A 22,871-nucleotide genomic window follows, 5' to 3' on the forward strand; every position below is an offset into this window, starting at 1 on the left:
TTTTTTATTCATAATTGGTATTGTTATATATGTATTTTTGTATTTTTAAAATATTAAACATTTTGTTTATGTTTACATTTGTTATTGTAAATAACAATATTTTAATTCGCCTTGATTTTGACATTTAAACCAAGGCGAATTTATAGATTCTATAAATTCGCCTTGATTTAAACAAAAACAATATGCCCAAGGCGAATTTACACAAGGTGGAGTCAGTCAAACAGCTGATAACTTTTTTTCGCTTTTTGGTTCTAACAATTGTCAAAGCTTGTTTTTATATTAAAATATCTACATATTCTAAGCTTCTTAACAAAAAATATATTTTTACATAAATAAGTAAAGCCATCACTATTCAATTATCTACACCAAAGTAAATTAATAAAGTAGACTCTGTAGAACAGCTGACTATTTTTTTTATTCATTTTGAACTGTCAATTCACTTGTGGTTGTTGTGACGAAAAATACAACAAACCCAAAAGCAAAAACAACAACAGGCAACTTTGACAGTTCCAAGGCGTATTTAACAAGGTGACAGCAGTGGCGAATTGAAATAAATACAGGCGAATTCACTTATTTTTTATATATAGAGTTTGACATACGGACGTACGGGCGAATATTTTTTATATATGTAGTTTGACATTTGTGCGAGCTATTTCTATAATCAGCTGTGCTGCCGATGGCACCTTATTAAATGCACCTTGGACAGTTCACTTACCTTTTATTTGTTGCCGCGACGCACTCACCGTGTTAATTCGCCTTGCGACAAACTGAAAAGTAACCACCAAGGCGTATTGAAGAAGGTGACAGCAGTGGCGAATTGAAATAAATACAGACGAATTCACTTATTTTTTATATATAGAGTTTGACATATGGGCGTACGGGCGGATATTTTTTATATATGTAGTTTGACATTTGTGCGTGCTATTTCTATAATCAGCTGTGCTGCCGATGGCACCATATTAAATGCACCTTGGTAACCACGTTACTTTTGGTAGTCTATACAAAATCTTACAACACTAATAAATATTTTCCCTTGTTTTCAAGAAAACAATTTAATATTGTTGAAAGAAAATAATATATGTCTGTGGGAAATAACTAAACAAGGATTGAAATATGTCTTCTGAAGACCTCAATCCTGAATCATCTAATTATGCGCAAGCATGTCAACCAGAAACAAACGTAGTTGACCAAAGCCTCTTGGAAGATTTGCGAAAGGAACAATCCAGTTTGACAGATAATTTTCCGATATGTGCCCTTTTGATTGATGAAGGTATAGTACATTATAAAATACATAACATACGTAAGTCCTGATAAGTTTCTATTTTATTTGAATTATTTTATAAACATATTTTAGCTTTGGATCGTTTTTTTTCCAACGGACTTGTGCCAGGTTGTGAATGTTATGCCGATGTTCTCAATCATGAGCCAATGAAACTTACCCAAAAGGTTTTTGTGCCTGTAAAACAATATCCTGAATTAAATTTATCTAGTATGTTTGGGAGTTCCTTAGTGCAACTACAAGAGGCAACACAATGTGAGATTCAAATCAAAGGGCGTAATTCTATGATTGACAAGGTTAAGGAAGAAGAACTGCGACAGTCGGGAGATCCACGTTTTAAACATTTAAATAAAGATTTGTTCTTGGAAATAAGCACAGTGTCTACACCAATTGAGTGTTATACCCGTATTGCGTATGCCTTGGGAGAAATACGTAAATGTCTAATACCAGAAACAAACGATGATGTTTCACATGAAGAATTAAGTGAAATAATAAAAATCGAACCGGAAGTAGTTGGTACCCAACAAATTGTCAAGTGAGTTTGAAGATTTACTTTTAAAATAAGTACATATGTACATACTAAGCTCTTGTTATTTCTGATTTTTTTCTGTACACATTTTCTAACGTCCTAAGGTGTGAGGAACTGGAAGATAGCCCTATTATGGATGATCTCCCACTTGAAGTACTTTTTAAAGAACCTAAAACACCACCACCACCCTTATTAGATAAACCCCAGGACAAACCATTTATTTTTGGCTTAGCTGACAAACTAATTAAGCTATTGGATGAAACTGTTTTAAATCCCAATTTTCAGTACTCAGAAGAGGAAACTATGATGGTGTCTAACAACATAGATATTTTGAATAGTTTTATTGTATCTAAAGTTCCATCAAATTCAACGCCATCATCTAGTGGTGCCAACCTGGAAAATAAACTATTAAGTACAACTGCGGCATCGTCCAAAGTACGTTCTCAAAGTAAAAACTTGGGTGTAACAAAAAAACATACAACAAAAAGAAAAATGAATAGAGATTCCAACAATGTTGAATCTAAAACCGATAAAACAAGACCAATTAAAAATATTATGATTCGGAACGCTTTAATGAAAAGGGTATGTATTTTAAAATATCTGTGGTTTTCATAAATAACCTTTTTGATTTTAACATTTAATTTTTATTTAAATGCTTTTAGGAAAGGTCTCCGGGATTATTTTATATAAAAGATAAGAAGAATGATAAAATAATAAAGCGTGTAAGAAAAAAAACGTCTTTGATTTATATAGGTTTCAAACTAATATTGAATAACTTTTTAGCTAATTTCAAATAGAACTACGTTAAGTCGCTGTCTTAAAAGATCTGATAAGGAAACCATAGAGCCAGAAGAAGAAGTTGAATATAATCCATTAACTATAGACTCTCTGCAACAGACGCCTACCGAGGTAATTTAAATAGATCTACCATATAACCTTATTTAACGACTGTATTTTCTAATTTATAGCTTGTTTTTGAATATACACCCCGAGATATAATTCTTTCACTACTAGAGACCATGAAAAACTATCGCGTTTTGTGGCAATTTCATGACAAACCATTCAATGAAGACTATATTGAAGCTATCGAAGATTTGTGTCAAATAGTTAATGTCAAATGGTCATTAAATATAGATTCATTGAAAATGCGTCGCAGCATTAATCGTGTGTTAAGATTTTACCGTTTTGTATTCCCATATGAGAATATTGAAAAATTTTCTGAATATTTCGACAAGTGTGCTGCATTTTTGCCATCAACTGTGATGGAAATTCCCCATGCTCGATGTTCGCACTGTTTTATTTGTTTTAAAGAGGATGTCGAGTTGAGAAGGCATCTTGTAGAAGAACACAAGTCTTTGAAATGGCCTCACAAGTGCCAACACTGCGCTGAAAGTTATGAAGACAATGATGAATATGAGTTTCACAAACGTCTGCCACATTATGTTGAAATATTTACATGTGAACAATGCAATGAGAAATTAAATCATCGCAGTGAGTATAATCAACATCTAGCTAAACATCAACAAAAACAGATTGAAGAGCCTAGAAATCACGTATGTAACGAATGCGGCAAAAAATTTAGAACCAATGGGGAGTTACGAAGTCACAAATACTATCACGAAGAAAAAAAATTTAAATGCCATCTGTGTCCGAAATCTTATTTTAAAAGCCCTACTCTTACAATTCATTTAAAGAAACATCGCAATCAATTAGATTATATATGCGAAGTGTGCGGAAAAGGATTTCTCCAACAAAAATATCTGAATGAGCACATGGATACACACAATGGAATCCAAATAGCGTGTAATATTTGTAATTTAAAGCTGAGAAGGGGTAATCTATACCGCCACTTGCGCACTTGTCATGTGGCAGTAGAGGGCACCATCGAAAGTACATTTAGAGCAAAAGGTCACCGGCATAATCAACTCACACACCCTCAAAGACGAACACATAAAATCAATCCCATTTACCAGCCATCAAAACGTTCAAAACGATCCGAAGAAAAGGTTCCTCGTCAATACGATTGTAAAGTCTGTAATATACATTTTGATCGGCTCAAATTCCTCAAAGATCACAACAGGGAAAATCATGGCAATATAAACAAAGTATCGTGTAAAATGTGTGATTCGCAATTGGCACAAAAAACTAATCTAAAACGTCATTATCGTGAAAAGCACAAGTTGAGTGACTATCAAGCATTCGAATTAGTCGATAAGGACGAGGATATAAATAAAGTGTTATCAATGACAAAAGAGGAAATGAATGAACAAAGTGGAAACCAAAGCGACTAAAATTTTAAAATTAGTCTTAATGAAATAGCAAATAGCTACATATGTATGTCTGTATGTAATTTAATATTTGACTATTACTTAACGAATCACACATCACCATTTTTATCCTTGCAAAATTATTTGATGTTTTTATTATTTTATTTTTCAATAATAACGATGAATCTAACAATAATAATGTTAAATTCGCCTTAAATAATAATTTCCCATCAAAAATATTTGTGTTGCAAGACAAAAATTGTTGAGCTGAATACAATTATTATTCCCATTATACGTTGTATAATAATTATGTACTTTGAATAAAATTTCAAAACACTAATAAAATCTATACTATAAATAATTTAATTTTGTTTATCTTTTAGAGGAATAAAATAATGTATTAGTGAAAAACTATGTGAAAACAAAAACAGCTCACTCAACGCTCTATGTATATTCCTCTATGGTGAGAATGTATAGGTAAATAAGTAAGAGAGCTTTATTTGGCTGTGCCAAATCGTATATATGTATATTAGGGTGGCCCCAAAATTAAAGTTGCGGATGTTCCCACCTAAAATGAAAATTTGATTCATTCTAAGACTACGTTTTGAATTTTTTTCGTCCTGGGGTCAATATTTGGCGAGCTGGATCGAAGGATAAAAAGGTCCTTTTTTGAGGTTTTTTACATTTTTTCCATATTTCTTCCAAAGGAAGTATATGTAAATTTGGTATCATATGAAAGGTCTTTGAGAGACGCATTCAATTGGTTAAAAGAAATTTAAAAAAAAAAAATTTTAATTAAAAAATTTTAAAAATTTTCGACAAAATTTTAGTTTTTTTTAATTTTTTCATAGAATTTATTCAAATACATAGATGAAATTTCTTGATCATAAACATCATGTAATTTCACCGAAATGGTTTTTCTCGTTTTTTAAAATTCAATCCAGTTCAATGTTTATTCAAATTTGTTTAAACCCAATTTCATCCCTATCTGTTAAGCAGTTTTTCACATGTTACTTAAAATTAACAACAACATTCCAAAGGAATAACATTAAAATAATCATTATAGCGCGATGTATAGTAAATGTTTTAGCTTAAATTTAAATATTCGTAGTGTAACAAAAGAAAAGTATAAGAATTTATACATCGATGGAAAGCTTATAAAATTTGAGTTATTTTGATGCCCATACATATACCATGAATTGAGTACAGAGATTGTCAGATAGGGATGAAATTAGGTTTAAACAAATTTGAATAAACATTGAACTGGAATGAATTTTAAAAAACGAGAAAAACCATTTCGGTGAAATTACATGATGTTTATGATCAAGAAATTTCATCTATGTATTTGAATAAATTCTGTGAAAAAATTAAAAAAAACTAAAATTTTGTCGAAAATTTTTAAAATTTTTTAATTAACATTTTTTTTTTTTAAATTTCTTTTAACTAATTCAATGCGTCTCTCAAAGACCTTTCATATGATACCAAATTTACATATACTTCCTTTGGAAGAAATATGGAAAAAATGTAAAAAACCTAAAAAAAGGACCTTTTTATCCTTTGATCCAGCTCGCCAAATATTGACCCCAGGACGAAAAAATTTCAAAACGTAGTCTTAGAATGAATCAAATTTTCATTTTAGGCGGGAACATCGATACCTTATTTTTTCTCCATACAAACGGGGCCACCCTAATGTATATCCTTCACCAAAGTAAACATTTTTTTTTTTTTAATTTTTTAGATTTTAATTTTTTTTAGGCTTTGTATTACAAATAAATGAAATAAAAATTAAATTAAAAAATTTAATGGTAAAAATATTGTTGGTGAAAAAAAACGGGTTAAAAACATTTTTCCCGAGTTTGACCCAATGTATGTCCAAATTTCTATTATACTGAGGATTTTCTATAGAAAATACTATTATAGAGAAAATAGATCGTCAGCGGAGTACTACGGTCAAAAACCCAAGACTTTTTTCAAAAACCTAACTCTTGCAACAACAAAATACATGTTAATCAATTGGTCAATTCACAAGGTAATGTCCTAATATTTCACAATGGTTTTTATTGCTTTTCAAGCAAAAAATGTCCTAAAATAATACTACTATGCATGCTATGTTTATTGTGTTATCGTAACCAATCAGCAGAGTCGTGATATATTAGGACATTATCACAATATGACTGATAAGATACCTTGTGAATTGACCAAATGTATTTTATTGTTGTATCAGACATATAATTTGTTGTATTTTTTTTGACAAACGGAGTCTCTCTTTTGTGTAATTCTCTATGCCTACCAAAGTTAATTAATGCATACAAGGTGCCATCGGCAGCACAGCTGATTATAGAAATAGCACGCACAAATGTCAAACTACATATATAAAAAATATTCGCCCGTACGCCCGTATGTCAAACTCTATATATAAAAAATAAGTGAATTCGCCTGTATTTATTTCAATTCGCCACTGCTGTCACCTTGATAAATACACCTTGAGCTGCCCCATGAACAGTTTTCAATAATCAGCTGTGCTATCGACACCACCTGGTATATAAATTCCCCTTGCACGGTGACCTTAACGAAACATCTGTTTTCTATGGCAAACGTCAAACTCCATATATAAAAAAATATACGAATTCTTCTGATTTCTTCATGCAGCCACCTTGTAAAAATTCGACTTACCACAAAGTAAAATAAAACTGCAGTAATCGTAAACACAAAAAAATACACTTTTGTTTTATTTAAAAACTAAATTCGAAAAAAATAATTTATGTGAAATGGAAAACCAGAGATGTGCTTTAGGTTGCCCACCAGCTAATCTTTATATTTTTCCTAGTAGGAAAAATGACAATGAAAGGTATATTATGTTTGTATCTTGTAGTTAGAATTACAATGTTTTTTGCTGGCACATAAATTATACTAAATTATGTATATTTATTAATTTCCTAGAGATCCAGATTTTCCTATACATGAAACGGTAATATTTCCGCCAAATCTTATTGATGAATCTAACACTATACAGCCTGTGATGCAAATTCCAATGATCAAATCTGTATCTTGCTCGATGTGGACCCAAACTAATACACGTCTCTGTGGTTCAGTAGAGATTTCAGATTTAATAGAGGAATACCGCCTTAATTGTTTCTATTGTAGTGAAATATTTCCATTAGAGAAATGGTCAGCATTCGTTGTTCATTTAAGGGAGAAGCATTTCAAAAAAGAAGAAGCCTTTAAAATGTCTAAATATCATTCACAGGATCATGACTATACACCTATAGGATCTCCATCGACTTCGCCAATGAAGCCAGAAATAAAATTTAATATGGTTTCTAATCCTATAGTACAAATACCACCATCTCTGCCGGTTTTCACAGAACCTATTATACTACCACCCTTATTGGCCAAACCGCAGAAATGTAATAATAAACCTCTAAAATTAAATCCTCCACCACCTTTATTGTCCAAACCACAGCAGTCCAACAATAAGCCATTTAATATAAGTTTAGCTGATAAACTAATTAAACTCTTGAATGAAACAGTTTTAAATAAAAATTTTCTACACACAGAAGAGGATAACATTGTGATCATAAAAAATTCTGCATCTAGCAATATTGAAACAAGTCATTTTTTACAAAATTTTATGAATTGTGAAAATATAAGTCCAAAAAAGGCTGCGTTTAGTGCTAAATTAAATACTCCAACTTCAACAACTTCGTTGCCCAAAAATACTCGTCCAATTTATACTCTAAACTATGGCCAACAGAATATTCCTTCGAGAAGGCATTCATTTTCACGCGTCTTAAAACCATTAGTTAAAAACAAGATGACTAGACTAGTACATAAGAGAGTGGCCCAACAAGCCTTAAAAAACATAAATGTATTTGAAAATGTGTATAAAACTGTGAAAACAAGACCACCAAAGGTAACGCGAAAAATTTTTAATTTCAATAATACTTAATTTACGTATTATATTTTTAGGTATTGGATTCGGGCATACTTTATTTAAAGGATTTTGATAGTAACAAAGTTAATGAACGGGTAAATATAAAAATGTAAATCCTAAACTTATTGATTAATAAAATCGCTACTTTTAGCAAACTTCAAATGAAACCCCTCTAAGTCGTTGTCTTAAGAGAAGCAGTACGGTTACGGAACCTGAAAATAAACAATTTTCTGTTAACAGTTTCCAGCAAAAGCCTATCGAGGTAATACATACAGCCCTTTTCCCTTTTCTCATTTTTCCTATCCAAATTCAATGGGGAAAAACTCCCGCGGAACAAACTCCTGCGGAATTTTTTATTCATAATGTTAATGTTTCTGCATGCGAATTTTGAAAATCTTTATACAAGTCACACTTTTTCTTTATAGCTCGTTTTTGAGTATACACCAGAAGACATCATTGTTTCACTGCTAGAGTGTATACAAAATTATCCAGTATTATGGAAATTCCATGAACAACCTTTCAATAAAGACTATTACAAAGCCATAGAAGAAATATGTCAAATAATTAACGATAAGTGGTCACTAAATATAACTTCGCTGAAAATGAGACGAAGTATAAATCGTATATTAAGATTCTATCGTTTCATGTTGCCTAGTGAAGATATTGAAAAATTCAATGACTATTTCGACAAATGTTCACTTTTTCTACCCTCATCTATAGATGAAATTCCAAGGGCTCGCTGTGACTACTGTTCTATATGTTACAAAAGCGACAAAGAGCTGAGAAAACATTTAATAGAAAAACACAAGTGTTTGAAATGGCCATACAAATGTCAACAATGTCACGAACGTTTTAGGGAACGTGATGAATATGAGCTGCACAAACTCCTGCCACACTTTGTGGAAATCTTCAAATGTGAACAGTGCAGTAAACGATTTAATCGTCGGTATTTATACAATAAACATGTAAGTTCACACCAACGAACAATACAGCGGAATATTCCCACGACAGCCGGTTCTACGCAACAGAATGACCCGAGTTCACCCGGCCATGGGCCGTCAACTCAAATGTTGTTACAACAACAACAGCGGCCCATAAAGTCAGCCAAACAGAATATAAAACCTGCAAAATATTCGCGTGAATTAAGTGACGGAGAGAATTTATTTAAATGTCCAATTTGCCCAAAAGCTTATGTATTGAAATCGACTCTGAATCTACACTTGAAGAAGCATCGTAGCGACTATGACTTCATATGTGAAGTCTGCGGAAAGGGATTTATCCGTCAATCAAGTCTCAATGAACACATGAATACACACACTGGCGCTAAAATAACTTGCAATATTTGCAATTTAAAACTAAGAAAATGTAGTTTATCTCGTCATCTGCGACTTGTGCATGTTGCAACTGAAGGCACCATTGAAAGTACATTTAGAGCGCAATGTTATCATTATAAAAAGTTTATGTTTCCAAAATCTCAACAATCACGTACTAAAACAGTGAAAGGAAACGAAAAAATTACGCGGCGATACTTTTGTAAAATTTGTAAAATAAACTTCAGCCGTCTTAAACAGCTAAAAGACCACAACAAAGAACTTCACTTTGATGTAGCAATGATACCGTGCAAAATGTGTAATATAGAGTTTAAACATATGCATAATCTTAAGCGCCACTATCGTTGTAAGCATAACCTACACATGTATCAAATTTTCAAACTAGTGGATCACAACGAGGATCTAAATACCGTGTTGGCAATACAAACGGAAGATTTAGAGACTGAGCAAAATATATACATATCTCATGCACTGAATAAACAACACGACAATGTAAAAAGATCAACATTTTCATCTGGTGAGAATTACTTTGAACCGGACAGAATACACAGCGATAAAATACAAGATGAAATAATGAAAGCGGTAGAAAATATTGATAAACAAGAAATCAAAATCGATGATGATCATTCAATGAATGATTTTTTTACAGATCTCTTAAAAACGTAGTAAAAAAGGGTAATTAAAACTTAAAAAAATAAATATACATATATACTATTTTGTTTTTATCTATTTGTAATCTTAATCTTATGTTAATAAAAAATCAAGAAAATCATTTGCCATATGATTTCATCATAAGCAGCATCATCCGTCTCAGGAAGAAGTAGTTTAATAGAGTCTGATATCACTAATCTGTGATCACTCATATTTCCCACCAAATATCGATTTTTTGTGAAAAATCTGAAAACACTAAGAGGTCCTAGAAGAAAAAGGTTAATAATCTGTGATCACTAATATTTCACACCAAATAACAATTTTTTGGTGAAAAATCTAAAATCATTCATATATCGTTAAAAAGAGGTCCTAGAGAAAAAAGGATAAAAATCTGTGATCACTCTCATTTCCCACCAAATATCAATTTTTATATGAAAAATCTAAAATCACTCATATATCGTTAATAAGAGGTCCTAGAAAAAAAGGATAAAAATCTGTGAAAAATCTGAAATCACTTATAGTTTATTAATAAGAGGTCCTAGAATAAAAAGGATAATAATCTGTGATCACTCACATTTACCACCAAATATCAATTTTTATATGAAAATCTAAAATCACTCATATCGTTAATAAGAGGTGTTAGAGGAAAAAGGATAATAATCTGTGATCACTCAAATTTCATACCAAATATCAATATTTTTGTGAAAAATCTAAAATCAATCATATATCATTAATAACAGGTCCTAGAGAAAAAAGGATAAAAATCTGTGATCACTCATATTTCCCACCAAATATCAATTTTGTGAAAAATCTAAAATCATTCATATATCGTTAAAAAAGAGGTCCTAGAGAAAAAAGGATATAATCTGTGATGACTCATATTTCCCACCAAATATAAATTTTTATATGAAAAATCTAAAATCATTCATATATCGTTAATAAGAGATCTTAGAGGAAAAAGGATAAAAATCTGTGATCACTCACATTTCCCACCAAATGTCGATTGTTTTGTGAAAAATCTAAAATCATTCATATATCGTTAATAAGAGGTCCTAGAAGAAAAAGGATAATAATCTGTGAACACTCACATTTCCCACCAAATATCAATTTTTATATGAAAATCTAAAATCACTCATATATCGTTAATAAGAGGTCTTAGAGGAAAAAGGATAATAATCTGTGATCACTCATATTTCCCACCAAATATCGATTTTTTTGTGAAAAATCTAAAATCATTCATATATCGTTAATAAGAGGTCCTAGAGAAAAACTCTCTTACTGATTGTAGATGTTGGAGAAATCGAAGCATATAAAATCCTCCATCATACCATTGGAGTCCTTTTTGATTTTTTTTAGATTTTGAATACTTTAATAGTTTTGTTATGTTCGGATAAAAGACTCGTTTCAGTTATGTCTTCAGTTTCGTCTATTACCATGTCGACCTCCCTCTCATTAGGACAAAGTTCAGCATAGAACGTTCTAGAAAAATGTCATTTCCAAATTCCTTAGTTCCAGTTTTCGTACTGTACTTCAAAAAACTATAGCTAGATGGGAATGTTCAGGATTTAAGAAATAAAATGTTTCGGTTAATCTGTTAATCGACACAAATTATTCGGTTTATTTGTTATTTGAAAATCGTCAATTTTAAATTATTCTAACCGACGAAAATTAATCGGTTAACCGATTAACGGTTAATCGATTGAATACCCTAGTACTTGATAACCAAATAATCATTACATGTACATCACTACTACTGAAGCCATGTAGTTTTGAAGTTGCGGCGAAAACTACAAAAACAGGCATACTTTGACAGCAGAAGCAACATATACAAAAACAAATTGCAAGTTGTTTTTGTAATTTTTGTACTATTTGTAGCAAGGTGCATTTAATAAGGTGCCATCGGCAGCACAGCTGATTATAGAAATAGCACGCACAAATGTCAAACTACATATATAAAAAATATTCGCCGTACGTCCGTATGTCAAACTCTATATATAAAAAATAAGTGAATTCGCCTGTATTTATTTCAATTCGCCACTGCTGTCACCTTGTTAAATACGCCTTGATTTGTAGAATCGGCTTCACCAAGGCGTATTTAACAAGGTGACAGCAGTGGCGAATTGAAATAAATACAGGCGAATTCACTTATTTTTTATATATAGAGTTTGACATACGGGCGTACGGGCGAATATTTTTTATATGTGTAGTTTGACATTTGTGCGTGCTATTTCTATAATCAGCTGTGCTGCCGATGGCACCTTATTAAATGCATCTTGGGCTTCACCTTATAATAAATAATTGCAGTTTACTTTACTAGTTATTCTTTGCTATAAGAAGAAAGGCAAAGTAAATTAATAAAGTAGACTCAGTAGAACAGCTGACTATTTTTTTTACTTTGGTCTGAACTGTCAATTCACTTGTGGTTGTTGTGGCGAAAAATACAACAAGCCCAAAAGCAAAAACAACAACAGGCAACTTTGACAGCTCAGACCTTAAACCAAAAACAAAATTGCTTGTGGTTTTTGTAAATGTTGTATTTGTTGTAGTACTGTCGCTACTTTATTAATTTACTTTGAAGAAAGGATTAGGAAAAGTTTGTGAAATTTTTTAATATATCTCAAGAAAAAACATAAACATTTTTAAAATATGTCGCGTGGAACTGATCATACTGAAATACAAGGTGGTGGAATAGGTTATCAACCCAAGATAAATGAAGTTGCCCAAAATTTTTTGAGCGATCTGCAGAAGGAACGCTCTCGTCTAACAAACGAATTTCCATTGTGTGCTCTTTTAATTGATGAAGGTATTGTATATTAATTATTATTTGGTAAAAGTCGCAGCAAGCTTCCTTTTAATTTATTTTGTTAAAGCTTTCGATCGAGTTTATTCTACTGGGCGTATACCCGGCCGCGAATTTTATGCCGATGTACTCAAGCAAAAGCCAATGAAACTTACCCAAAAGGTGTTTGTGCCAGTAAAACAATATCCGAAATTCAATTTTACTGGAAAAATTTTGGGACCCAAAGGAAATTCCCTTATTCGCCTGCAGGACGAAACACAATGTAAGATAACCATCAAGGGGCGTAATTCAATGCGTGACAAGATCAAGGAAGAAGAATTGCGTAAATCAGACGACCCTCGTTTTAGTCATTTAAATAAGGATTTATTTTTGGAAATAAGTACAGTAGCCACACCAGCCGAATGCTATGCTCGTATTGCCTATGCTTTGGCCGAAATTCGTAAATATCTAATACCTGACAAAAATGATGAAGTCTCACACGAACAGTTACGTGAAATAATGGACATCGATCCTGAGATGGCTAAAGCTGGATATGGAGGTAAACCGGAAATATACAAGTGAGTTGGAAGATTTTTACTTTAAAAAAATGTCATAAATCAAATGAAATATGTACTCACAGGACTGTATTTGACAAACCTGGAGGTTCAAAGGGGACACCGAGGTATTTGGGAATTTTGAAGCATACTTCATATGCAGAGTGAGTATTACTAAAAATCTAATATAGAATTTTTTTACTATGTTTGAATTCGTTTAAATTTGATATTCAATAATTTGTATTTTAAAAATGGATTTTTCTTTTAGACGAGAGGAATTGGAAGACGAATATGAGTATGAACATATTTCACATGCCCCACCGCCAAAACGCCATTTAAATTCAAGTGGTTATGAATATATTAAAGGTAAGTGATTCTTCTAAAAATAAAGCTTAATTTGTACCAGGGTTGGTATTTGAAATTGTAGTTTTTCATTATAAGTCGTAAGGGTATATATGAGTTTGTTATTCCGTCTGTAAATTATATAATTGATCGTTATAGATACTGGAGTCGGTATAGTCACGTCCCTCTGTCAGTTGAATTCAACATTCCGAAGCCCCCAAATAACTTACATATGTATATGATACATCAATATATCCGCTATGGTCCCCGTTCAGTTGCTATTCAAATTCGAGAAAATCGGCCCGGAAATGTTAGATATATGCAAAAACATCGACTATTTCGATTTTCGGTATGGATTACTATGTCATTAACATCGACAATATGGATATATAATTAATATTTCAAATACCTTTCCAACGACCTATAATGACACCTTAAAAATTCAGACCGACAATAGGTCAAAATCGGGAAAAATATTTACCAGTATTTTTTTACCAACAAATTTTTTAATCCCAACAAAATTGTTTATATAAATTTTTTTTAGAAAACTGTTCTTAATCTTTATTTTGAAGTGCTTTGATGAATGGTATATAAGATTCGGCATAGCCAAATATAGGTCTCATACTCATTATAATCCATTTTAAATTACATATTTTCACATCATTACTTCATGTTTTATACAATTGACTTTAAAAATGCTCAATCAATCTTAATATCCAATATTTATATTAAAAATAAAACCCTCGTGTCTTATTTATAACAAGAGAAAACTATAAACAAAATACACAATTGAAATAAAATAACACAAGCAACCACTTTAGATAATTTTGTAAAGAATAATAAATTTTTATAAATAACTATAAACATATAACAACAAAAAAACGCCAATAATGGGTATGAACTGAAAATACTCAAACGATTTAAAAAGGAAATCAAAAAAGATGTAACGAAACAAACAATTTAAATGATAATTTTACTTAACATTACATATAAAAAGTAAAAAATGCTACACAAAAAAAATTAAATCTGATACAACAATAACAAACTCATTACATTGTTGGTTGATTTTAAATCGTTTGACTATAGATTTTCATTACATATCTGAATATAATTAAAAAAACTGATAAAATCAAATATAATTTTATAGTTCCATCATCTTCGAAAGGATACAAACGTGCTGTACCCATGTATACAGATACCAAACGCGTACGTGAAGTCTCTTCATCTAAACCGTATAAAAACCGTTTATAAATATAAAAACTTCTAATATGTATGGAATTAAAAAATAAATCTAACTAAAATGAAAATTAATATAAAACTTTTTATAATAATTTAAAAAATATATGAATGAAATATTAACAAAATAAAATATAGATATTTGAATTACAAACATAAGAAAAGTGTTCACATAACAAATAAAACTCTAAGATAATTTTACATAAAAAATAAAGTAAACCGAATTTACTATCTAATTAATAGATGGTAAAAACGGCATATAAAATATTATAAACATCGTTAGAATAAAAATTTTGCTTATAATAAATAGATGCTGCACATATTAGGCCTTATTCATAATTTTGTATGGAAATTTGTATAAAATTTGATTATGAATAATAGCATGTAAATTTAAAAAAAAACTTTTTTTAATTGGCACAATAAATAGAAAATTATTCCGAAACTTTTAAAAACTTTTGCACATAAATTTAGGTTATACAATTTTAACTCTTTGAAAAGCCATAATTTTATCTCTGTCCAAAAAGATGTTTACGGATTTTAACTATAATTCAAACAGAATAATGTTTTAACTATAAGTTAAGATAGAGACGAAGTCAAAAAGTATTTTTGCCTGTTTAGGATTTATATTACAAATAAATGAAATAAAAATAAAAAATAAAAATTAATCTTGAGAACAACAGCATATAACTAAAAACACTCATATCTGTCAGATTTACTTTCTGAATTGTCTGTGTTGAAAACATCATCCAAAATCGGTACATAAATGGTCGACATAAAAACGAAACCCTGTTTTTGGGTTCTAGACATTTTTTTTATATCGGATTTAAAAAATATTAAGACTAAAATTATAAATAAAATGAAATTTATATAATTCTATAGAAACCTCAACATACAATCGCTTATAATCAAGCGTATTGTAAGAGATGGTATAAATAATAAATTTTGAAAGAAAAGAAAATGTATCAATTATTATGAGTATAATCCCAATAAATCAGAAAACGATATGATAGCAATACCGATATTACTTTATGGGGGCGATTGTGATATCATATATTATTATTGAAAACGATATTCTCATAATATAGTTTTCAAATATCTTCCTTCCAATAAAGTAAATAAGCCAAAAATATTTGAAAAAATTGAACTGAGAAATAATATAAATTAAAAAAATTACAAACAACATACGCAAGATGAAAACAAAATAAATATTAAATTATTTAAAACGTTATTAGTTGATCTATAATGTTCTCTGGTTTATTGGGATAATAAATAAGTAGTAAAATCACAAAAACAACAAGATTTAACAGAGGTTGTGGTGAACGTAAGGTAAGTAAGTACATATTTTAATGAATAAATTCAGTAGCAAATTAGGTCTGGGTGGATTAATTAACTTGCGCGTCATTGTCATTATTTCTTAAGGGCAATTAGGTTCGTTTTCCTTTTTTTGTCTTTGACAGTTTTGCTTCTCGTTCTGGCGCGTGTAACGGTTCCTTAAATCCTAAATTGGTGGACTACCATTTATAACTCGACGTATGAACTGGTGCAGTACTATTATAACTCTTGATATTAATAATAAAGTTTAAGCGTTCCAGCTTCTTATATGATGATATAGGTCGACTATGGACCTGATTCGATGTGGGATAACCTGGCAATTTGTGGGTCGTTAGATTCCGCCATTAAACTTTAAATTACAAAAAAAATAGGTATGAAAAATTTGTTAGTATTAATGTATATTAATTTTTTTATACAAAAATAAAAAGAAACCCACGTGGCCAATAAGATATAAATAATTTAAAATTGTTTTATTTATTTTAAAAATGAATATATAGTAGCTAATAGCAGAATCTAAGGGTTTGTAACTAACTCACTTTATATTCAAAGAGGGGTGAAGTGTTTTGTATATCAATATATGTTCTATACTTTTATAAAATAACAAATATTAAAAAAATATATTTTCGAATTAAAAAACAGGGTAACATAGTGACGAGACGTAATTGTCAAAAACCTAAGTCTGTTGTCAAAAACCTATCTCTTGCAACAACAAAATACATGCTAGTCAATGTATTGTGTTGTTGTATCAAACATGATTTGTTGTTTTTTTGTTTGACATATCGGAGTGTCTCGTCTCTATGTATAATTCTCTATGTTAAAAAATCTTAAAATCTTTTCAGTGTTTAAAAACAACGAAAATAAATAAATCTTCACATAGTATATCAAGTTGATATTATCAACACTGGTTAATGCTGCTATTACAATCAGGGATGGAAAAGTTGTTGCAATTTATATTTTGTTTTTCTATAAATAACCCCCGTTGCCACATGTAAGTAATGAATACGTATTATCATCGAAAAACCACAAAATTGTTTGTGTGTCTACACTATGCGTTGCAAGTTCATTTTAAAAATGTCGCCAACAATGAATGTTCTTGCTAAAATTGCTATGTTGAACGAATTAAAAGAAAATATTAAGGGAAAGCCAGTATTGCCGTGTTGTAAAAATTATAAAATTACTGAAAAAAATATTTTCGTTAATTTTATTTTAAATTAATTAAATTTATTTTTAAAAATATTAATATGTGTTGTATATTTGTGTTTTATTTTATTTTTTTTAAATACATAGAAAATCTGCTAATTTCTTTTACTAAGTTCTAGTAAATTGATATAAAACTCATTCTTGGTAACACTGTTTCTTCATTTGTCATTTTGCTTGCGACAAGTAACAAAAATTTACTTACAAGCAAATTCTCTTGTAAGCTGAGTTGTAAGTAAGAAAGATGCGATTGTGTTAGTAAAAAACTTTGAGTGTATTGAGTTTTTCGAACTTGCACTTACATGTGGGGGTAACCAGACGAATTTTCTGAAAATTTGAGTTCCTCAGAGAAATGTATTTTTTATCAGTGTGAAAAATGCTATTGATGGTGAAAAAATGTAAAAATTCAATTTACGCTTTCCATCTTTGGTCTGTATTAAGTACTCGGTACCAAATACTCAATATATGTACAACACTAGTACGGAGCCATTTTATTTTCCTAGTTATTCTTTGATTTGCTATAAGAAGAAAGGGTTAGAAAAGTTTGTGGAATTGTGTATATATATCTGAAGAAAAAACAGAAAAGTTATTAAAATATGTCTCATGAAACTGAAATTCAAGGAGGTGGAATAGGTTATCAACCCAAGATAAATGATGTTGCCCAAAATTTCTTGGTTGATCTGCAGAAGGAACGCTCTCGTCTAACGGAAGATTTTCCATTGTGTGCTCTTTTAATTGATGAAGGTATTGTACAATATATTAGTTATTATTTGGTAAAAGTCCCAGCAAGCTCCCTCTTTCATTTATTTTGTTAAAGCTTTCGATCGAGTTTATTCTACTGGGCGTATACCCGGCCGCGAATTTTATGCCGATGTACTCAAGCAAAAGCCAATGAAACTTACCCAAAAGGTGTTTGTGCCAGTAAAACAATATCCGAAATTTAATTTTACTGGAAAAATTTTGGGACCCAAAGGAAATTCCCTTATTCGCCTGCAGGACGAAACACAATGTAAGATAACTATCAAGGGCCGTAATTCCATGCGTGACAAGGTTAAGGAAGAAGAATTGCGAAAATCAGACGACCCACGTTTTAGTCATTTAAATAAGGATTTATTTGTGGAAATAAGTACAGTAGCCACACCAGCCGAATGCTATGCTCGTATTGCGTATGTTTTGGCCGAAATTCGCAAATATCTAATACCCGACAAAAATGATGAAGTCTCACACGAACAGTTACGTGAAACAATGGACATCGATCCTGAGATGGCTAAAGCTGGATATGGAGGTAAACCGGAAATATACAAGTAAGTTGGAAGATTTTTACTTTAAAAAAAAATGTCATAAATCAATTGAAATATGTACTCACAGAACTGTATTTGACAAAACTGGAGGTTCAAAAGGAACACGGAAATATTTGGAATTTTTGAAGCATACTTCAAATGCAGAGTGAGTATTACTATAAATGAGATAAAATATAAATGTTATTACTAAAAATTTAATTGTTTGATTCGTTTTAATTTAAAATTTAATCATTTGTATTTTAAAACATTATTTTTCTTTTAGGCGAGAGGAATTGGAAGACGAATATGAGTATGAACATATTTCACATGGCCCACCACCAAAACGCCCTTCAAATTCAAGTGGTTATGAATATATTAAAGGTAAGTGATTCTTCTAAAAATAAAGCTTAGTTTGTACCAGGGTTGGTATTTGAAATTGTAGTTTTTCATTATAAGTCGTAAGGGTATATATGAGTTTGTTATTCCGTCTGTAAATTATATATATACAGGCCTGTCACACATTTTGTTCGGAATGGTTTCAATTCCGTAGTTTTTATTCCGATCGATTTCGTTTTAGGTTCTTCAGATTCCGTGTAATTTATTAATTCCAAACATATTTAATAATTCTATATTTCTGATTTAAATTAGAAAGCGTTTTTATATTAAAACAAAAGGGAAGCTTTTGGTACAGAAATTGATTAAAAATTTTAGAAAATCAAATAATTACAAAGAAATATCAATTCCACTTTGAAAACTGAAAGTGGTTTCATTCCGAAAGAAATTTTCGTTTTACTTTTTCTGAAGAAGCAAAATACGGAATTAATTCCACTTTCGATCGGAATGGAATTCTGTGACAGGCCTGATAATTGATCGTTATAGATACTGGAGTCGGTATAGTCACGTCCCTCTGTCAGTTGAATTCAACATTCCGAAACCCCCAAATAACTTACATATGTACATGATACATCAATATATCCGCTATGGTCCCCGTTCAGTTGCTATTCAAATTCGAGAAAATCGGCCCGGAAATGTTAGATATATGCAAAAACATCGACTATTTCGATTTTCGGTATGGATTACTATGTCATTAACATCGACAATATGGATATATAATTAATATTTCAAATACCTTTCCAACGACCTATAATGACACCTTAAAAATTCAGACCGACAATAGGTCAAAATCGGGAAAAATATTTACCAGTATTTTTTTACCAACAAATTTTTTAATCCCAACAAAATTGTTTATATAAATTTTTTTTAGAAAACTGTTCTTAATCTTTATTTTGAAGTGCTTTGATGAATGGTATATAAGATTCGGCATAGCCAAATATAGGTCTCATACTCATTATAATCCATTTTAAATTACATATTTTCACATCATTACTTCATGTTTTATACAATTGACTTTAAAAATGCTCAATCAATCTTAATATCCAATATTTATATTAAAAATAAAACCCTCGTGTCTTATTTATAACAAGAGAAAACTATAAACAAAATACATAATTGAAATAAAATAACACAAGCAACCACTTTAGATAATTTTGTAAAGAATAATAAATTTTTATAAATAACTATAAACATATAACAAAAAAAAAAAAAACGCCAATAATGGGTATGAACTGAAAATACTCAAACGATTTAAAAAGTAAATCAAAAAAGATGTAACGAAACAAACAATTTAAATGATAATTTTACTTAACATTACATATAAAAAGTAAAAAATGCTACACAAAAAAAATTAAATCTGAAACAACAATAACAAACTCATTACATTGTTGGTTGATTTTAAATCGTTTGACTATAGATTTTCATTACATATCTGAATATAATTAAAAAAATCAAATATAATTTTATAGTTCCATCATCTTCGAAAGGATACAAACGTGCTGTACCCATGTATACAGATACCAAACGCGTACGTGAAGTCTCTTCATCTAAACCGTATAAAAACCGTTTATAAATATAAAAACTTCTAATATGTATGGAATTAAAAAATAAATCTAACTAAAATGAAAATTAATATAAAACATTTTATAATAATTTAAAAAATATATATGAAATATTAACAAAATAAAATATAGATATTTGAATTACAAACAAGAAAAGTGTTCACATAACAAATAAAACTCTAAGATAATTTTACATAAAAAATAAAGTAAACCGAATTTACTATCTAATTAATAGATGGTAAAAACGGCATATAAAATATTATAAACATCGTTAGAATAAAAATTTTGCTTATAATAAATAGATGCTGCACATATTAGGCCGTATTCATAATTTTGTATGGAAATTTGTATAAAATTAAAAATTGATTATGAATAATAGCATGTAAATTTAAAAAAAACTTTTTTTAATTGGCACAATAAATAGAAAATTATTCCGAAACATATACATTTTTAAAAACTTTTGCACATAAATTTAGGTTATACAATTTTAACTCTTTGAAAAGCCATCATTTTATCTCTGTCCAAAAAGATGTTTACGGATTTTAACTATAATTCAAACAGAATAATGTTTTAACTATAAGTTAAGATAGAGACGAAGTCAAAAAGTATTTTTGCCTGTTTAGGCTTTATATAAATAATATAATAAATAAAAATAAAAAATAAAAATTAATCTTGAGAACAACAGCATATAACTAAAAACACTCATATCTGTCAGATTTACTTTCTGAATTGTCTGTGTTGAAAACATCATCCAAAATCGGTACATAAATGGTCGACATAAAAACGAAACCCTGTTTTTGGGTTCTAGACATTTTTTTATATCGGATTTAAAAAATATTAGGACTAAAATTATAAATAAAATGAAATTTATATAATTCTATAGAAACCTCAACATACAATCGCTTATAATCAAGCGTATTGTAAGAGATGGTATAAATAATAAATTTTGAAAGAAAAGAAAATGTATCAATTATTATGAGTATAATCCCAATAAATCAGAAAACGATATGATAGCAATACCGATATTACTTTATGGGGGCGATTATGATATCATATATTATTATTGAAAACGATATTCTCATAATATAGTTTTCAAATATCTTCCTTCCAATAAAGTAAATAAACCAAAAATATTTGAAAAAATCGAACTGAGAAATAATATAAATTAAAAAAATTGCAAACAACATACGCAAGATGAAAACAAAATAAATATTAAATTATTTAAAACGTTATTAGTTGATCTATAATGTTCTCTGGTTTATTGGGATAATAAATAAGTAGTAAAATCACAAAAACAACAAGATTTAACAGAGGTTGTGGTGAACGTAAGGTAAGTAAGTACATATTTTAATGAATAAATTCAGTAGCAAATTAGGTCTGGGTGGATTAATTAACTTGCGCGTCATTGTCATTATTTCTTAAGGGAAATTAGGTTCGTTTTCATTTTTTTGTCTTTGACAGTTTTGCTTCTCGTTCTGGCGCGTGTAACGGTTCCTTAAATCCTAAATTGGTGGACTACCATTTATAACTCGACGTATGAACTGGTGCAGAACTATTATAACTCTTGATATTAATAATAAAGTTTAAGCGTTCCAGCTTCTTATATGATGATATAGGTCGACTATGGACTTGATTCGATGTGGGATAACCTGGCAATTTGTGGGTCGTTAGATTCCGCCATTAAACTTTAAATTACAAAAAAAAAATAGGTATGAAAAATTTGTTAGTATTAATGTATATTAATTTTTTTTATACAAAAATAAAAAGAAAGCCACGTGGCCAATAACTTTCGTTTAATAAAAGAAAAGAAAAATATAAATAATTTAAAATTGTTTTATTTATTTTAAAAATTAATATATAGTATCTAATAGCAGAATCTAATGCTAGGTATACACGTTACGATAAATCGTATAAGTATGAAATTAGTAACGTGTATCATCATGTTGTCGTACTAACGAAGTATGAAAATCAAAAATTTTTGATTTTTGTGATATTTTTATTACTTGTCATTTTTTTCAAAGGAAATAGTACGATTTGTAGTAACGTCTATCACTCATTAACGATACTACGATTAGTACGAAAAATGGTATCGTGTATACCCAGCATAAGGGTTTGTAATAGGGTTCTATAAGTCGATTGTTCGAACAATCGACTTTTTGGTCGGCAAAAAGTCGAACAATCGATTATGTCGATAAAAGTCGACTT

The 22,871-nt window shown here is 29.8% G+C and overlaps 4 protein-coding genes across 5 annotated transcripts; all 4 read left to right on the forward strand.

Moving 5' to 3' along the window:
- Positions 1-1,034: 1,034 nt before the first annotated feature.
- LOC135960861 (uncharacterized) lies at positions 1,035-4,436 on the forward strand. The gene is made up of 6 exons (XM_065512261.1): positions 1,035-1,270; positions 1,355-1,814; positions 1,913-2,390; positions 2,471-2,530; positions 2,592-2,717; positions 2,777-4,436. Exons 1-6 carry the CDS (start codon positions 1,114-1,116, stop codon positions 4,097-4,099), a joined length of 2,604 nt encoding a protein of 867 aa, XP_065368333.1. The 5' UTR covers positions 1,035-1,113; the 3' UTR covers positions 4,100-4,436.
- Positions 4,437-6,746: 2,310 nt separating this feature from the next.
- Positions 6,747-10,112, forward strand: LOC135962041 (uncharacterized). The gene is made up of 5 exons (XM_065513770.1): positions 6,747-6,923; positions 7,016-7,988; positions 8,045-8,104; positions 8,161-8,271; positions 8,435-10,112. Exons 1-5 carry the CDS (start codon positions 6,844-6,846, stop codon positions 10,004-10,006), a joined length of 2,796 nt encoding a protein of 931 aa, XP_065369842.1. The 5' UTR covers positions 6,747-6,843; the 3' UTR covers positions 10,007-10,112.
- A 2,454-nt stretch (positions 10,113-12,566) lies between these two features.
- Positions 12,567-14,984, forward strand: LOC135961906 (KH domain-containing, RNA-binding, signal transduction-associated protein 2-like). The gene is made up of 5 exons (XM_065513554.1): positions 12,567-12,794; positions 12,862-13,348; positions 13,411-13,488; positions 13,593-13,690; positions 14,814-14,984. Exons 1-5 carry the CDS (start codon positions 12,638-12,640, stop codon positions 14,915-14,917), a joined length of 924 nt encoding a protein of 307 aa, XP_065369626.1. The 5' UTR covers positions 12,567-12,637; the 3' UTR covers positions 14,918-14,984.
- A 2,931-nt stretch (positions 14,985-17,915) lies between these two features.
- Positions 17,916-22,495, forward strand: LOC135962021 (KH domain-containing, RNA-binding, signal transduction-associated protein 2-like). Of its 2 annotated transcripts, none has more exons than XM_065513716.1 (5): positions 17,916-18,175; positions 18,249-18,735; positions 18,800-18,877; positions 18,995-19,092; positions 22,128-22,495. In XM_065513716.1, the coding sequence occupies exons 1-5, from the start codon at positions 18,028-18,030 to the stop codon at positions 22,163-22,165; spliced, it is 849 nt and encodes a 282-aa protein (XP_065369788.1). In that variant the 5' UTR covers positions 17,916-18,027; the 3' UTR covers positions 22,166-22,495. The 2 variants fall into 2 exon arrangements, with proteins under 2 accessions (XP_065369788.1, XP_065369787.1); XM_065513715.1 differs by lacking the exon at positions 22,128-22,495 and adding an exon at positions 20,574-20,822 and having other exon boundaries at positions 17,920-18,175.
- The last annotated feature ends 376 nt before the right edge of the window (positions 22,496-22,871 follow it).

This window comes from Calliphora vicina, chromosome 5 (assembly GCF_958450345.1).
Source record: "Calliphora vicina chromosome 5, idCalVici1.1, whole genome shotgun sequence".
In the NCBI taxonomy this organism is placed as follows: Eukaryota; Metazoa; Arthropoda; class Insecta; order Diptera; family Calliphoridae; genus Calliphora; species Calliphora vicina.

Excerpts from the sequence above, each read along its gene's own strand:
- LOC135960861 (XM_065512261.1), top strand. The coding sequence starts at position 1,114 with ATGTCTTCTGAAGACCTCAATCCTGAATCATCTAATTATGCGCAAGCA. Across the intron at positions 2,531-2,591 it reads ATGATAAAATAATAAAGCGT|CTAATTTCAAATAGAACTAC; the intron begins GTAAGAAAAAAA and ends ATAACTTTTTAG. Across the intron at positions 2,718-2,776 it reads TGCAACAGACGCCTACCGAG|CTTGTTTTTGAATATACACC; the intron begins GTAATTTAAATA and ends TCTAATTTATAG.
- LOC135962041 (XM_065513770.1), top strand. The coding sequence starts at position 6,844 with ATGGAAAACCAGAGATGTGCTTTAGGTTGCCCACCAGCTAATCTTTAT. Across the intron at positions 7,989-8,044 it reads TGAAAACAAGACCACCAAAG|GTATTGGATTCGGGCATACT; the intron begins GTAACGCGAAAA and ends TTATATTTTTAG. Across the intron at positions 8,272-8,434 it reads TCCAGCAAAAGCCTATCGAG|CTCGTTTTTGAGTATACACC; the intron begins GTAATACATACA and ends TTTTCTTTATAG.
- LOC135961906 (XM_065513554.1), top strand. The coding sequence starts at position 12,638 with ATGTCGCGTGGAACTGATCATACTGAAATACAAGGTGGTGGAATAGGT. Across the intron at positions 13,349-13,410 it reads GGTAAACCGGAAATATACAA|GACTGTATTTGACAAACCTG; the intron begins GTGAGTTGGAAG and ends ATGTACTCACAG. Across the intron at positions 13,691-14,813 it reads TGGTTATGAATATATTAAAG|TTCCATCATCTTCGAAAGGA; the intron begins GTAAGTGATTCT and ends ATAATTTTATAG.
- LOC135962021 (XM_065513715.1), top strand. The coding sequence starts at position 18,028 with ATGTCTCATGAAACTGAAATTCAAGGAGGTGGAATAGGTTATCAACCC. Across the intron at positions 18,176-18,248 it reads TGCTCTTTTAATTGATGAAG|CTTTCGATCGAGTTTATTCT; the intron begins GTATTGTACAAT and ends ATTTTGTTAAAG. Across the intron at positions 18,736-18,799 it reads GGTAAACCGGAAATATACAA|AACTGTATTTGACAAAACTG; the intron begins GTAAGTTGGAAG and ends ATGTACTCACAG.